This window comes from Eptatretus burgeri, chromosome 3 (genome assembly GCF_056783735.1).
Source record: "Eptatretus burgeri isolate ZD-2024b chromosome 3, Ebu_testis_v1, whole genome shotgun sequence".
In the NCBI taxonomy this organism is placed as follows: Eukaryota; Metazoa; Chordata; class Myxini; order Myxiniformes; family Myxinidae; genus Eptatretus; species Eptatretus burgeri.
Genome location: NC_140963.1, coordinates 101,872,743 through 101,888,244, shown reverse-complemented (window position 1 = coordinate 101,888,244; position 15,502 = coordinate 101,872,743). Strand labels below are relative to the sequence as shown.

Below are 15,502 nucleotides of genomic sequence, written 5' to 3'. Positions count from 1 at the left end.
GAGGCCACTGACCTATCTGCAATGTGAAAGTTCCAGCCCTTGTGCTTCGGCCTTATTGGGGGGAGATGCAAATAATGTTGAGAGTTTTAGATTTCACATAATCCCAGAGACAGACAGATGTGATGCTAGGGGTCAGCCCATATGGGAGAGAGCAGTGTTCTATTGAGCTATGAATAAAAGGCATTTTTGGCTGAGAATAGTTCTGATATTTGAAGCAACAACTTGAAAGGATAGAGGATGCCCATTCTGTGGCTGACTTTGGTGGCCAGTTTTGTGATATGATCAACCCAGGACAAGTGATCATTGATGGTGAGGCCAAGAAATTCAAGAAACTGAACCTCTTACAGGGGCTGATATGATGATTTTTTCTGTCATGATACGGTGAGACTGTGAGATTAGTCAAATTTGAAAGTTATTCCAAAAAGGAAACTTACTGTTTTTAGGGATGTCATAAAGGACGCAAGCAACAGGCATGAATAACTAATTGCACATGTTAAATAAGGTGGTGTAAAAGACTGTATATCCCAAATGCATCAATGGCGGTAAACTTCCGATGAATGATTGTTTGTTTTTATTGCAGCCTTTAAAACTTTTTTCTCATTTCAATTGAATTATATATTTTGAACACTGTAGAACACAAATCACCTTATTTGTACTTCTAAAAACAGGTGTCTTGTGATGCCAAGTGATACTAATGTCTCGGGGTGGGGAAACATCGAGACTCAGACAAAATGGTGGCACCCAGTGATGCAACGTCTGAGCTAAAATCGTCCAAATGAAAATGGAGAGGGTGACCCCTCCCTTCACTTTTTCTCAAGACTGCATGAGGTCATGCGTTCTGTAAACTCTAGTTTAGCATTATAGGCACAAACGACTTCCGCGCAGGGTGAATCAGATAGTTCCATCGAGTTGTACGCAAAATACCGTATTTTTGGAGGAGACAATAATCTGCCCTTATCATCGGTCGGGTTTCATTTACAGGTGTTAAACATTCCATGTCTTGGAAAAAAAGATGAAATAATATGACATTGCATGCTGTACTCTAGTTTTATAGCCTAATTCTTGCTCGGAAGTAATCCCAAACCACCAAATGTATTTCATGCCAAGATGGCACCTCTGCAGTACCTACTCGAACATTGATTCGAAGGTTGACATGAAACGATCATGATTTTAAACTTTACTGAGCAAATATAGACGACTATGCAGTGATCCAACGCATGATTGATGATGCAGTCCATCCCACTAGGCCACGGAGGAGAAAGAAGAGATGGAGGAGTTGCAAGCATACAACCTCCGTTTGCTACGGAACATCTTACCCAGTGACGTGGCCAAGCATTTCCTGGCACGTGAGCGCAGGAACGACGAGCTCTATTACCAGTCATGCGAGTGTGTTGCCGTCATGTTTGCCTCCATTAGCAACTTCTCTGAGTTTTATGTGGAGCTCGAGGCGAACAACGAGGGTGTCGAATGTCTGCGGCTCCTTAATGAAATAATCGCCGACTTCGATGAGGTGCTGCTTTCTTCTATTTACCTGATTTTTTTTTTCCCTCCACAATTATGTTATATTTGCAGACAATAAATATCTCACAGGGAGCATATACCATCATACAACTTTGTTCACCAAAGTGTGGATTTCCTTTTTCTTCATTTGCAGTAAGGCCTAAGTCACATTTGCCCCGGCGGCGGTGGGGTCTCCAAAATCTACGGCCACTAGCAATTATAAGGCGGCCGCAGTATTTCCACGGTCACACAATGTAGCAGTCACATATGTTTTTATTTTTCGGGGAGCCGCACGGCGTATTTATAAATTGTGGAGACCGAAAACGTGGGGGTGCCATACGGTCTTTGATTTGATGTCGCACGGTGACCTTAGGGCGTTCCTGCGGCGGCCATAGAATTTTCAAGGCAGATAGACGCAAGGTGCCCGCAAGGCTCAAGGTGCCCACATGGCGACCGCAGAGGGGCCCTAAGGCGAACGTGCGGTCAGACGGACGGTAACGAGTGGGTTCTTTTCTTTTTTTTTAAACCAGTTCTTTTGTTTCGGCTTGTCGAATTGCTACGGCGAACGTAGAAATGAAAAATGTTATAACTCCTCGTTATAATTCCACGGCGACCCCTACGGCCTGTAAAAGATAGCCAAATGGCGTAGGGCCACCCTGCGGCCACCGCACGTTTCTGTCAATTCAGAGGGAGTACGGCCGCCGTATCCTCGCCGTAGAGCAAATGTGACTTTGGCCTAAGTACAAATAATATTTACTTGAAGCAGCTCACTTTGAGTACAAGATCATTTTATAAAATAGTTTTCCTGAAAAATACTGAAAACTTGTGCTTTGTCACATTGTTGCACAATTTGTCAATCTATCACATCTATAATCTATATTTCCACCAACTTTTCCAAGTAGCTAGAACTCAGCTTTGGTGTTCAAGTAAATTATTTTTTGCACTGTACTTGGGAGTTACCTGTATCATGCTTAGTATCACAGAGCATGGCATTAATCTTCCTGTGCTTTCATATCATGGTGCAGATAATCAGTGAGGACCAATTCAAGCAGTTGGAGAAGATAAAGACCATTGGCAGCACGTACATGGCAGCATCGGGCCTGAACGATGCCACATATGACAGGCAGGGAAAAAGTCACATCACTGCAATGGCTGACTATGCTATGCGCCTGATGGAACAAATGACTCACATCAATGAACACTCCTTCAACAATTTCAAAATGAAAATCGGTATGTCAAGTGGTGCATCATGTTAAAGGAGCTCGGGTCTTAAAATTATTTACAGGATTAAGCAGAGGGTGGTTGGGTGGGGAACGTGGTGGTGGTGGGAGAGTCTTAATAGGATTGGAGTTCACTCACGCTTCCTTTGAAACAGCACAACTCATTTTTTCAACCTTGCACTTCACTACTATCAATATAATTGTTTTGGTGGCTATTGATGTATCATGTAAGCAAAAGGTGTGGATTTTTGACCTCACCCTTCCTATTATACATCAACGCCCCCCATCCTCTACTCTCTTTTGAGTCTGTTTTCTCTTTTCTTCCTCCCTACTCCACACATTGAGTGATAAATATCAAATGCAATTAACATAAATGTCATAAATATGGTAAGCTTGTACGGTAGGTAGACGTGTCTTTCAACTTCCTGATCTGCAATCTCATTCATTGATCAAATCCTGACTTCTTACATGCAGAACAGTTTTCAACAAGGATAAGCCATTTCTCGACTCAATCATTTCCACACAACTAAAATCACCCATAATAGCTTCATCCATAAGAGCTCATATGATTGATTAAATCAAATTTTTATTAAAAATGTTTGAGGACTGTGTTATACCACATGAACCAACAACTAAGACCGGTGGCTTTAACTCCCAGCTGGAGTAGAGAGTGTCTCTGTGCATGACTACAAGTCTCATGCGGAGGAACATTTTAAACCTGATTGGAGCGTATTGTGTAATTTTGCTAAATACAGGAAGGTTATATAGAGCACATATGATTGTTACACTTTGGTTGTACATATGAAACTACTGCATATGATCACACACTCCAGTCATGCAGGGAAGACGACCTCAGATGAACATAAGCCTCGTATAGCAGCCCAGCAACACGTGAGCAGTCTCAGCTCTCCCATACTCCGAGCAAATAGACAACTCATACAAGTGGAAGCACTCATGCAGGATGCAGAAGGCATGTCGAGTACATTACTCTGCACATGGGAGCCTGCAGAAACCTTTATGCCTCTGCTGACGAAGGCCGGAGACATTATGTTTTCGGGTGGTCCATCCATCCGTAATCGTTTTGGGGGGTTTTTTTCCATGATAACGTGTGAACCACTGTTGGGATTTCAACCAAACATGGCAAAAGTATGGACTGTATTACAAAGATGAACTGATTCAAGTTTGGGTTCAACTGGTCAAAGGACAAAGGAAATTTTAATCATGAAGCTTCTGATGTTTATCTTCCACTTATCTCTTTTCTCTCTCCCACGTGACTTTACTTTTCATGTGACCTTTAGTTGAGATCAAGCGTTACAGTGGGTTGACATATTACGCAGGTGGAGATGTGTATTGACACATTTGGGTCAAATTCTATTTTCTAGTCCTTTGCTGAATGCTGTGGTTTATTTTTTTGTTCTGCTTGCCCCTGTTCTCCTTTCCTTACATTTCATTCCTCATTGTTCCAATTCCACTCCAATCTCCTCAAACCACAAATTCCAGAGCCACAGGGTTACTATTGTCCAAAGTAAAAATGTTTAAAAAAACATATGTAACGACAACAACAAATGCTTTCTGATAGTAAAGATAATTTAGTACCTCTGCAACCGAAGGTGGATGGAAGCTATGTTTTCACCCATGTCTGTTTGTTTGTTTGTCTGTAAAGGCCCGGTCACACCTTGACGTTTTAGGCAGCAATGGCAACGTATTAAAATGTATGTAAAACGCTGGCTTACGTTGAACTTTTGATGCTTTTTTTAAAGATTCGGACGTATTCATAACGACTTGGTCTTATGCATAACGTATTAGTAATGGACACAGAACGTTTCGTTGTGTTATAGATAACTTATACCAACGAATGCTGAACCAACGAATGCTGAACCTGTTGTCGGCCTTCACAACCTATGCCCAACGATAGTCTAACTTTGGCATAGCGCGCTGCACGCATCGCCGATGATGACGTGGCGTAGGTTATGGAAAGGCTGCCGCACAACGATTCAAATCATAACCACCTCAGAAATGGAAGTGTCAACATCGCAGTCACACCTTGGCGATCTTGCCAGCGTATGCCGACCTCTGAAAAATGCGTCTAAAACGCTGGCGCACGTCGAATACAGTATGGGTAAGTTTGGTATGCGTGAATAGAACACTAAAGTACGCTATCATACGTCGTAGTAAGTGGAGTACGTCTTGTAATTTTAAACATGTTGAAAATTTTACGACGTACTTGCCGTATGACACACGTTCCGCATGCGATGGGAATAAGTTGTACGCACGATATGCGATCGTTGACACACATCCACACACGTTACTTGTAAGGTGCTCATAAGTCGAAACACGTCAAGGTAAAGGCCCGGTCACACCTTGACGTTTTAGCCAGCGATGGCAACGTATTAAAATGTATCTAAAACGCTGGCTTACGTTGAACTTTTGATGTTTTTTTTAAAGATTCGGACGTATTCATAGCGACTTGGTCTTCTGTATAACGCATTGGTAACGGACACAGAACGTTTCGTTGTGTTATAGATAACTTATACCAACGAATGCTGAACCTGTTGTCGGCCTACACAACCGATGCCCAACGATAGTCTAACTTAGGCATAGCGCGTTGCACGCATCGCCGACGATGTCGTGACGTAGCCTATTAAAAGGCTGACGCACAACGATTCGAATCATAACTGCCGTAGAAATGGAAGTGACAACATCGCGGTCACACCTTGGCGATCTTGCCAGCGTATGCCGACCTAAGAAAAATGTGTCTAAAACGTTGGGGCACGTCAAATACGGTATGAGTAAGTTTGGTATACGTGAGTACAACGCTAAAGTACGCTATCATACGTCGTAGTAAGTAGAGTACGTCAAGAAATTTTAAACATGTTCAAAATTTTACGACGTACTCGGCGTATGACACACGTTCCGCATGCGATGGGGATAAGTTTTACACACGATATGTGGACGCTTACACACGTCCACAAAGGCTACTTATAAGCCACTCATAAGTCTAAACACGTCGCGGTAATGTCTTTTTTACGCGAAACTTATTTCTAACTTATGTTTGACGTGCTTTGAACCAATTCTTTACGTAGTCCCAACACACATCGACGTATGGAGACGTATTCCAATGACGTCTTCCGGTCGACAAAAATAAATAAATTAACGTGTTTCTAGCTTACAACTGCCATATAAAGACGTGTTCCCAGCGGTTTTGGGAATTGGTATATAAAAATGCTGCTCATAAAAGGGGAACCCAACAGTGTTTTCGAGTCCTTTTTGAGTCGATGTCCATGTCAGCAGTAACAGTATCAGTATCAGTATCATTATTAGTATTAGTATTAGTAGTAGTTTGTTCATGTTGGCAGTAGTAGGTGAGTGTGAGGCGGAGGGTGTGGGTTATGATGGATCGTCCTTGCGTTTAACGATTTAACGATTTAAATGATAAACTCAACGATTTAAATGGCTGCATCTCCACTATTGAAAGTAGACGCTTGCGCTCAACAATTGGATTTTTTTACACTCAACGACTTTTAAACGGTACCACTCAGCTATTTTCATTGTTTGCAATGAACGATTTAAATTGCTGTCACTCGCCTTTGTTTTTTGACGCTGGGGTTTGGAAATTTGAAGTGTTTCTTCTGAACGTGTTAAAACGCTCAAACTCGACTATTTTAAATAGACGCTGCCGATGGACAATTGGAATCATAGCCAAGCTAGACATCGAAGTGTGAACATCCTCGTCATGCCGAAGAAAAGTTTGAAGAATGCTGCAAATAAGTGTCCTGGCCGTGGCCGTGGACGCTGACGCAAGGACTATCCATTATACCGACGTCTTTCAGCCTATGAGTAACTTAAAAGTAACGTCTGTCGATGTGTGGCAACGATCGCGTAACGTGCCAACAACACGTTAATCATAGGTTAGAAATAAGTTTCGGGTACGCTAAACATTACCTCGGCGTGTCTCAACTTATGATTAACTTACAAGTAGCATGTGTTGACGTCTGTCAACGATCGCAGACCGTGCATACAACTTGTGGCCAGCGTAGCGGAACGTGTGAGTCATACGCCGGCATACGTCGTGAAATTTCAAGCATGAAAACATTTGAGGACAACCAAAAAGTACAACGTTTAAAGCCAACGTACAACGACGTATGGCAGTGTTTTTCAGCGTGCTCTCAATGTTATCAAAACTTACCCATAACGTATTCAATGTGTGCCAGCGTTTTAGAAAAAAAATTCAAAAATCGGCATACGTTGGCTAAAACGTCAAGGTGTGACCGGGCCTGAATGGTTAGCGTCAGTGTTCCAGACTCCCGGTTTTTTTTTTCTTCGGTATGACGGTGTTCAGTGTACAGTGCGGTTATGATTTAAATCGTTGAGCGGCAGCCTATTAATTATATTATATTATAACCGCACTAGAAATCGAAGTGTCAACATCACCGTCATACCGAAGGAAGAAAAAAAAAATTAAAAAAAATAAAACCAGGGAGTCTGGAACACTGACGCTAACCATTACCTTGATGTGTTTCGACTTATGAGCACCTTACAAGTAACGTGTGTCGATGTGTGTCACCGATCGCATAACGTGAGTACAACACGTTACTCGTAGGTTAGAAATAAGTTTCGGGTACGCTAAACATTACCTCGACGTGTTTCGACTTATGAGCACCTTGCAAGTAACGTGTGTCGACGTGTGTCAACGATCGCGTGACGTGCCTACAACTTATGGCCAGTGTTATGCGGAACGTGTGAGTCATACGCTGGCATAAGTCTTAAAATTTCAAGCATGGAAAATTTGAGGACAACCGAAAAGTACAACGTTTAAAGCCAGCGTACAACGACGTATGGCAGTGTTTTTCAGCATGCTCTCAATGTTATCAAAACTTACCCATAACGTATTCGACGTGTACCAGCGTTTTAGACAAATTTTCCAAAAATCGGCATAAGCTGGCTAAAACGTCAAGGTGTGACTGGGCCTTAAGCAGGATATCTCAAAAAGCTATGGACGGATTTGAACAAAACTTGGTGGACATGTTGGGTGTGTGACAAGGAAGAATTTATTCGATTGTGGTGAAGATCTGAATCCGGATATGAGTTTTTATTAATTTTTTAAAGTGATTCTTCATCATTGAGAGATGGGCCAAAAACGATATAGAGTGGCCTGCAAAATTATTCACTCCCCCCACCAATAATACCACATTTTGATTAATTACGAATTATGTAGAAACAATTTTTTCAAATAAACCTTTTCATTCATAGGTGAAGAGATTAAACTAAACACTGTTGCAGTTGAAGGAGGTTACATGTCAGGAATACCTACAAAAAAAACACGTACAAATCAAAATTCACTGGTTACAAAAGTATTCAGCCCCTTTGGTCAGTACTTGGTGGAAGCACCTTTTGAAGCAATGACTACCATGAGTCTTTTTGGGTAGCTTTCCACCAGATTTGCACAGTGAGATGGTGAAATCTTTGCCCATTCTTCATGTGAAAATTGCTTTCGTTCTGCCAAGTTTGATGGGGATCGTCGATAGACTGAAATCTTCAAGTCTCGCCATAAATGTTAAATTGGGTCCAAGTCAGGACTTTGACTGGGCCACTCAAGAACATGTATTTTCTTCTTATACAGCCACTTCAAAATGGCTTTAGCTTTGTTTCTCGGTCATTGTCCTGCTGAAATGTGAATCTCCGACCCAGTTTTAGAATCATAGCTCACTCAAGCAGATTTTCATCAAGGATTCTCCTGTACTTTGTACCGTGTCAAGCAGCATGGTGGCAGCATCATGTTATGGGGCTACTTTGCATCAGCAGGGACCGAAAAGCTTATCAGGATAGAATGGACCATTATTTTGGACCATTTATGTAGTGTACACCAGGTGTAGGACTATGTCCACTGGGGATCAGGCGAGTACTCGTAATGCTCCACATGTTTTGATTTACCCGCCGACCATATCACGTGCCTTTTGGTCCGATGGTTTGCATTAGCGGGAATAATCATCTGGGTGGCAGACCGATGGTTGCTCTTTGCGGATTATGCGGTTTTATGGTGTGAGACTTAATCTGCGGCAATGCTCACCATAACAGTCAGGAGGTGTGTCGGATGTAAAACCGACAAATGTGTTCATCATTGTTTAGATATTTATTGGTATGCCATCCTGATGAGAGAAAATAAGCCCGAAATCTGGATAGGTGGCTCCGTTTCATGTTTAGCTGAAGTTGACCATGTAATCTTTGTCTATTTGGCAGAGTCACTCGGCTGAAGCCACTGAGTTGGTTGTGATGCTTTGGTGTACGACAATGTCCATTGGGGATCGGGGTAGTGCTCGTCACATCCCACCTGTTTTGATATATATATATATATATATATATATATATATATATATATATATATATATATATATATATATATATATATATATATATATATATATATATATATATATATATGTGTGTGTGTATACACCCATCTTCACAGTTGAACTGAAATCCTTCCTCTTCTTCAACAACCTCATCTCAGATCACCAATTTTGTTTCAGATCAGGTTACTCCACCTTGGATATGCTGCTTCTACTCACCCAACAATGGATAGAGGCCCTCACTGTCAGACCTAATTTCAGGGCCATCTCTGGATATATCTTGTGCTTTTGATAGTCTGGCATCCCGACTTGCTCTCCAAACTCTCTCTGCCTATGGCATCCAAGGCCAACTCTACACATGGCTAACTGACTTTTTGTAAACATTGTTGAAGCTCGTATGAGAGCGAACACATGACGCACAACAAGGGGGGCAGAAGACAAGAGGGGTGGGAGAGGTATGAACAAAACAGTAGGGAGCAGAGACATTAGGAGATCTGTGTAAGGAGAGGAATGGGGCAGGGAACACTGGGTAAACAAGATGGACACCACAGGACTTTCAGGACCTTACACGACAGGGAACTTTTAGGCAAGAAGGCAGGGAATTTGAAGGAGGTGAGTTTGGGATGTTTTAACGGGGATAGAAAAGATCGAGGATTTGGATGGGGGAAGATAAGAGGTGGTGGTCAACAGCTGTTTTGAAGACCTGGAGAGAAGAATGGGATTTAAGAAAGTGAGGGAGTTTATTCCAAAGGTGGGAAAAAAGAGGAATGAAAGATTGAATCTGAGCAGTAATTCGTGATTTTGATAGTTTTACTAGAAGGGGGTTGCTGGCGGACCATGAGCACCCTGCGGAAATATGGGGGGTGGGGGGGCGGTGGGGACATATTGCAGACAGAGCAGGGGTGGGGCAAGACCGCAGAGGAGACGGTAGAAGACAAAGACCACCGACCTGCCTGCGGTAAGAGAATGAGAGGCCCAAAGACAGCCTCACCGTGGGAGATACCAATGATCCGAAATGAAGGTTTCCACAGCGTCAAGCTGAGAAAGGTGAGACAGGACCACCAGCCCAGAGGGGAGAGCAGAACACCATCAGGCTGTGGATAAAAGCTTTGTATGTGGTCAGGAGCTCAGGTGGGCTGAGGAAGGACTTTGCGCGACGGAGGATTCCCAGTCGGTGATTGGCTTTTGAGGCCATCTTGGAAATGTGGCTTGACCAGGAAAGATCATGGCAGATAGTGAGACCCAGAAGCTTGAATGAAAGGACTTCTTCAAGAGGATTGTTGAGAAAGTAGAGCATTGATGGGGGGGAGGGTGGGTGGTTCCAAATGGTCCTTTCGGATAGACATGGTGAGGGTGTGAGGTTTGTCAGGATTGAAAGACATGTTCCATGTGTTGGACCAGTTTGTGATTTTTATCCAGATCTGCAGAGGGCGAAGAAGCTGCGGCTTGCCGGTTCCAATACTCTTGTAGCCAAGGTGTGGCTCTGTAGAATCCTTTATTCTCATCTCCCTTTGAAGGCTGGAGTGCCCCAAGACAGTGTTCTCGGTACAGTCCTATTGCCGATCTACATGAATGATCTCTGATCTCTCTGGAAAATCCCCTTTATGGATTTGCTGATGACTCCACCCTCTGCCATGACATCCCTCATCCTCCAGGCATGAAGGCTTTCCTCTCTTCAGACCTTGACAAAATCACAAGCTGGTGAAACACTTGGGATGTGTTTTTCAATCTTGACAAACCTCACTATCTCTCTGAAAGGACAATCTGACAACCCCTCCTATCTACTTTCCTAACAATCCTCTTGAGGAAGTTCAGTCTTTCAAACTCCTGGGTCTCACTATCAGCCATAATCTTAATGGGGCAAACCGCATTTCAAAGTTTAACTCCAAAGCCAGCCACCGACGAGGTATCCGCCTTCGTGCAAAGTCCTTCCTTGGCACACCTGAATTCCGATCCACCTACAAGGCTTTCATTCGCAGCTAGTTGTAATATTGATCTACCCTGTTGGCTGGATGCCATAGAAACCAAGTCCTTCAAGATCATTGTAATCTCCCATGATGAAGCTGATTCCATGGGTCGATCACTTCACCATCACAGACAGTTCAGTGATATCTCTGTCTTCTATCGCCTCATTTCTGGTCTTGCACCCTCTGCTCTTTTCGAACTTTGACCCCCATGTTTTTCAAGGCTCACATTGTCCACCACCAACTCCCTTCTGGTGAAACCACTGAAATCCAGGATCATTGCTCACCTCCACTCATTTGTTCCTCTTTTTTTTGCACCTGTGGAACTAACTTCCACTTTCTCTCTAATCTCATTCTTTCCTCCATGTCTTCAAGACAGCTGTTCACCACCATCTCATGTCATCTCCAATCAAAAAACCATGATCTTTTCTACCCTCGATAACCCCCACCCCAATCCCTCCTCCTTCCAAATTTCCAGTTTTCCCTCCTGAGTTTCCTTCTGTATCCATCTTGTCGTCCACCCCATGCATCCTCTCCTGCCTCACCCTCCCCCAACCCCATTCCTTCCTCCACCAATTGTTTCTCCAAATGTCCCTCTATCTTGGCCTTCAACTCTGCTCTCTCTCTCTCTCTCTCTCTCTCTCTCTATCTCTATCTCTATCTCTATCTCTATCTCTATCTCTATCTCTATCTCTATCTCTATCTCTATCTCTATCTCTATCTCTATCTCTATCTATATATATATATATATATATATATATATATATATATATATATATATATATATATATATATATATATCTATCTATCTATCTATCTATCTATCTATCTATCTATCTATCCTGATCTGTTCAGTGTACTCCTACTAGACTTGCCCATCAATTGCCTTGACTATTTATACAAAAAAAAAATCATTAAATTTTAGCCAACAGAACAGGTATCAAAATATAATACAAATTCTGGCTCAGTTGCAGTTTGCCCTCCAGACTTAAATCTCAAGGATTACAAGGAAATTATTCACAGGAGGAGGCCATTCGGCCCATCATGCCTGCACCACACCAATGCTAGATTTAATAAATCCATCGGTATGCCGTCCCTTCCCTTCATGTGCAGCCTGTTTGGCTTCTACACTGATCCTCATTTCAACAACCTCAGAAGGATGACAGGCTGAGTCAACCCCCTGGTGTTAATTCAGCAGCCAACATTCCTTGAACTCAGGACCCTAGAATCCCAAGTCACTACCACCACCTTAACCACTAAGCGAACACCAAGTTCAAATTTGGTCATGCTTGGGAAATCAAGTCCAATTGATCATGCTTGGGAAATCCTAAGGAGACATGTTTGTCTTCACCAATCCACCCACAATTTCTTGACAAACTGGAAGGCAAATAATGCACAGCTTCAAGCAAACGATGCACAACATCCCACAGCGAGAGTGGGATAATCGGATTTGCTCGATGAGAAGACATGTACAAGCTCGTGTCTTCATCAATAGTTGTTGTAATGTTTTTTTTAATGCCAATCTAAATTGTCTGTATAATCATTGATCGTTGGTGGGCTGGCATCATTGCCAACTTGCTCAGTCATTTCAGGCAGCCATGTTGTTTTCATATAACGAATTACCTTTGGCTTCCACTGACATCACATTTGTTTGCGGAGTGTACAGGTCAATGCGATGTCCTTCCTCCACCAGAATGAGCAAGTTTGACAATACCAGCCTTGATAGGTTTTTAGCCTCATTTATTTTATGAGAAAAGAAGAAGAAGAAGAATAAGAAGAAGAAGAAGAAGAATAAGAAGAAGAAGAAGAAGAAGAAGAAGAAGAAGAGAAAAAGAAGCTACTTTACTCAACCAAACACGAGTTGAGCACACTTGCAAGTTGAACATTTAAACTTAAAAGCAGTCCAAGGTGCACAGGAACCAATGACAAAAAGACACGCAGCGGTGACTTTGACTGCAGTGATTCTTCCAATCAAAAGAGGTGGTTGCACTGCATCTGTGGTTGCATGCTGTGAAAATCTGCTGTCGCTTGTCTTCACATGATGTGAAATTAGATCTTCCGAGGAAGAATGACACGTATGAAGTAATGGCATAAATAAGTGTCAGAAATTTAAATGAGGAAATTTTAATTTTAATCAAATTTAAAAAAAATAGCATACTCTCAAATATTTGGCGAGAATACATTTCTGGTGTACGAGGTTATGTACTGATTCAGCCGAGACCTTGCCAACTGGTACCGTTTACATCAGTGCTTCTCAAACTATCTGATGTGGCGGACCGGCAGGTTTTTTTTTTTCCAATGTGCCAGGGACTGGTACCATATTTGTGCCATATTATTATTTGTTTATGATCCAATTCCAATGTGCCAGGAACTGGTACCATATTTGTGCCATATTATTATTTGTTTATGATCCGAGAAAATATTGTTTAAAATATAATGTATAAAATATAAAATATAATGAAAATATATAAAAATATAATGAATATAATAAAAGTTGACACTTTTTTTTTATATACAGGGGGCTGCAAAAGTAGGTATAGAGTAATGAATAAAAGTGCAATCCTTACTGTATACCTACTTTTGTAGCCCCCTGTATATTCTGTAAACGAGTAATACAGTATTACAATATTAAAAAAATATATAAAAAATCAAACCAGCAAAGCCTCCAAACATAGTCATTATAAACATATCATGACAACAGTACAATTATAATTACACCCATTTTGGCAAAACAAAAGAGCACCACCTGGCAACTCTGCTGAAATTCACATTATATTACCTTCACGTTCGGTTCTGGGATAACTTCCAACATTGACAGACTTCTCTCTCTCGTATTTTGAATTTGTCGGCTTAAATATATTATTTTTCAAGATTTTATACATTCTCATTTTGTACATTACATGTTATATATTATGATAATGTGAAACTGGAAACTCGCCACGGACCGGCAGTCGATGACTCGCGTACCGGCACCGGTCCGCGTACCACCACTTTGAGCAGCACTTTGAGTAGCACTATGTAAACTTTACATAGTATCTGGGAATTGCATACTGTATAATACCATTTACCCAGTACCTGGGTATGGTATACTGTTTGTCTCGCTCTTCCTGATCTTGCTCCTACTCTGATTTTATTTGTTTTCTCTCAAGGTTTGAATGTGGGGCCTGTGGTTGCCGGTGTCATTGGAGCCCGCAAGCCTCAGTATGACATATGGGGAAACACGGTGAATGTAGCAAGTCGCATGGACAGCACCGGTGTTCCAGATCACGTACAGGTGCTGTGCACCAGAGCACACTCAGAATGTTTATGTACACTTGCAGTAGAGATGAAGAAACTGTATTCAGGAATGCTAAATCTCATGATGGCATCTACATGAGCAATGTGCAACCGAGTTCGTCAGCGACAATCAACCTTTTTTGATATTTATTTTTGTTGTGTACTGCATTGCCAACACAGTGAAGGTAAACTTTTACGCTTTACTTACTGTAGATGCAAGAAGCAGGCGATCAGAACAAAACAGATGTGCAAGCAAACACCAAAACACAATATTAACGATTATTGCACAACACAATAACAGTCTTCTCGTAACACTGTCACTGTGATAAATAATTAAAAGTTATATCGTGTAGAGGCAAAATGAAGCATCAAAATCACTAATATTAAATGTAAGTAATCTTCTATATACCCGTGTTATGAAGGAAATGTATGTATCATCTACTCCTCCGAGAGGATTTGACTGAGGAAGCTGAAACTTTCAGCGATTAATGAGGGTACCCTGAAGTTGTGCATGTGCAAGTTTCATTTGACTCCAAGTTTTGAAAAAATAATAATTTGGCCATCTTGGCATTTTCTTCCTTTTGGGGGAGGTGATGGTGCGTCAGCGAGATAGGGGAAACCTCCGGGACACAAAGGTGATCCCAGGGGAGGAGACTGTTTCGCAGCACCACCTGGTTGTCTGCGATATAAGGGTGAAAGGTGCGCGGAGAATTCGGCGGGTGAAGTACCAACCGAGGATGAAGGTGTGGAGGTTGAAAGAGGCGACAGTGAAGGAAGCATTAAGAGAGAGGCTGAGTATGGTTGAAGATGATGTGGTTGAGCTTGAAAGTGGTTGGATGTCAATGAAAGATAGTCTATTGGGAGCCGTTGGTGAGGTATGTGGATGGACAAAAGGACCACCGAGGCACTCGGAAACATGGTGGTGGGATGATGAAGTTGGAAAGACGATTGAAGAGAAGAGGAAGAAGTTCAAGGAATGGCAAAAGGCAAAGGATACGGTGGAAGAAGAGGCTGCACATGAAAGCTATAAGGAAGCCAAGAAGGCTGCAAAGAAAGAGGTTGCAAAGGCGCAGGAGGCCCAGAGGAAAATGTTTGGAGAACGCTTGGATTCGGAGGAGGGTAAGAGAGCGGTATTCAGGATCGCAAAGCAGATAGCGAGAGAGAGATTTGATGTGACGGGGGTGAGTTGCTTGAA

General features: G+C 42.2%; 1 protein-coding gene across 6 annotated transcripts in view; it reads left to right on the top strand.

Moving 5' to 3' along the window:
• The window catches only part of ADCY5 (adenylate cyclase 5), a 383,952-nt gene that overhangs the window by 355,611 nt on the left and 12,839 nt on the right, over window positions 1-15,502 (top strand). For all 6 annotated transcript variants that reach the window (XM_085874713.1, XM_085874710.1, XM_085874712.1 and 3 more), the window contains 3 exons: window positions 1,247-1,510; window positions 2,526-2,730; window positions 14,181-14,305. In XM_085874713.1, the coding sequence (XP_085730839.1) occupies window positions 1,247-1,510; window positions 2,526-2,730; window positions 14,181-14,305 (594 nt within the window). The remainder of the gene's footprint in view (window positions 1-1,246; window positions 1,511-2,525; window positions 2,731-14,180; window positions 14,306-15,502) is intronic.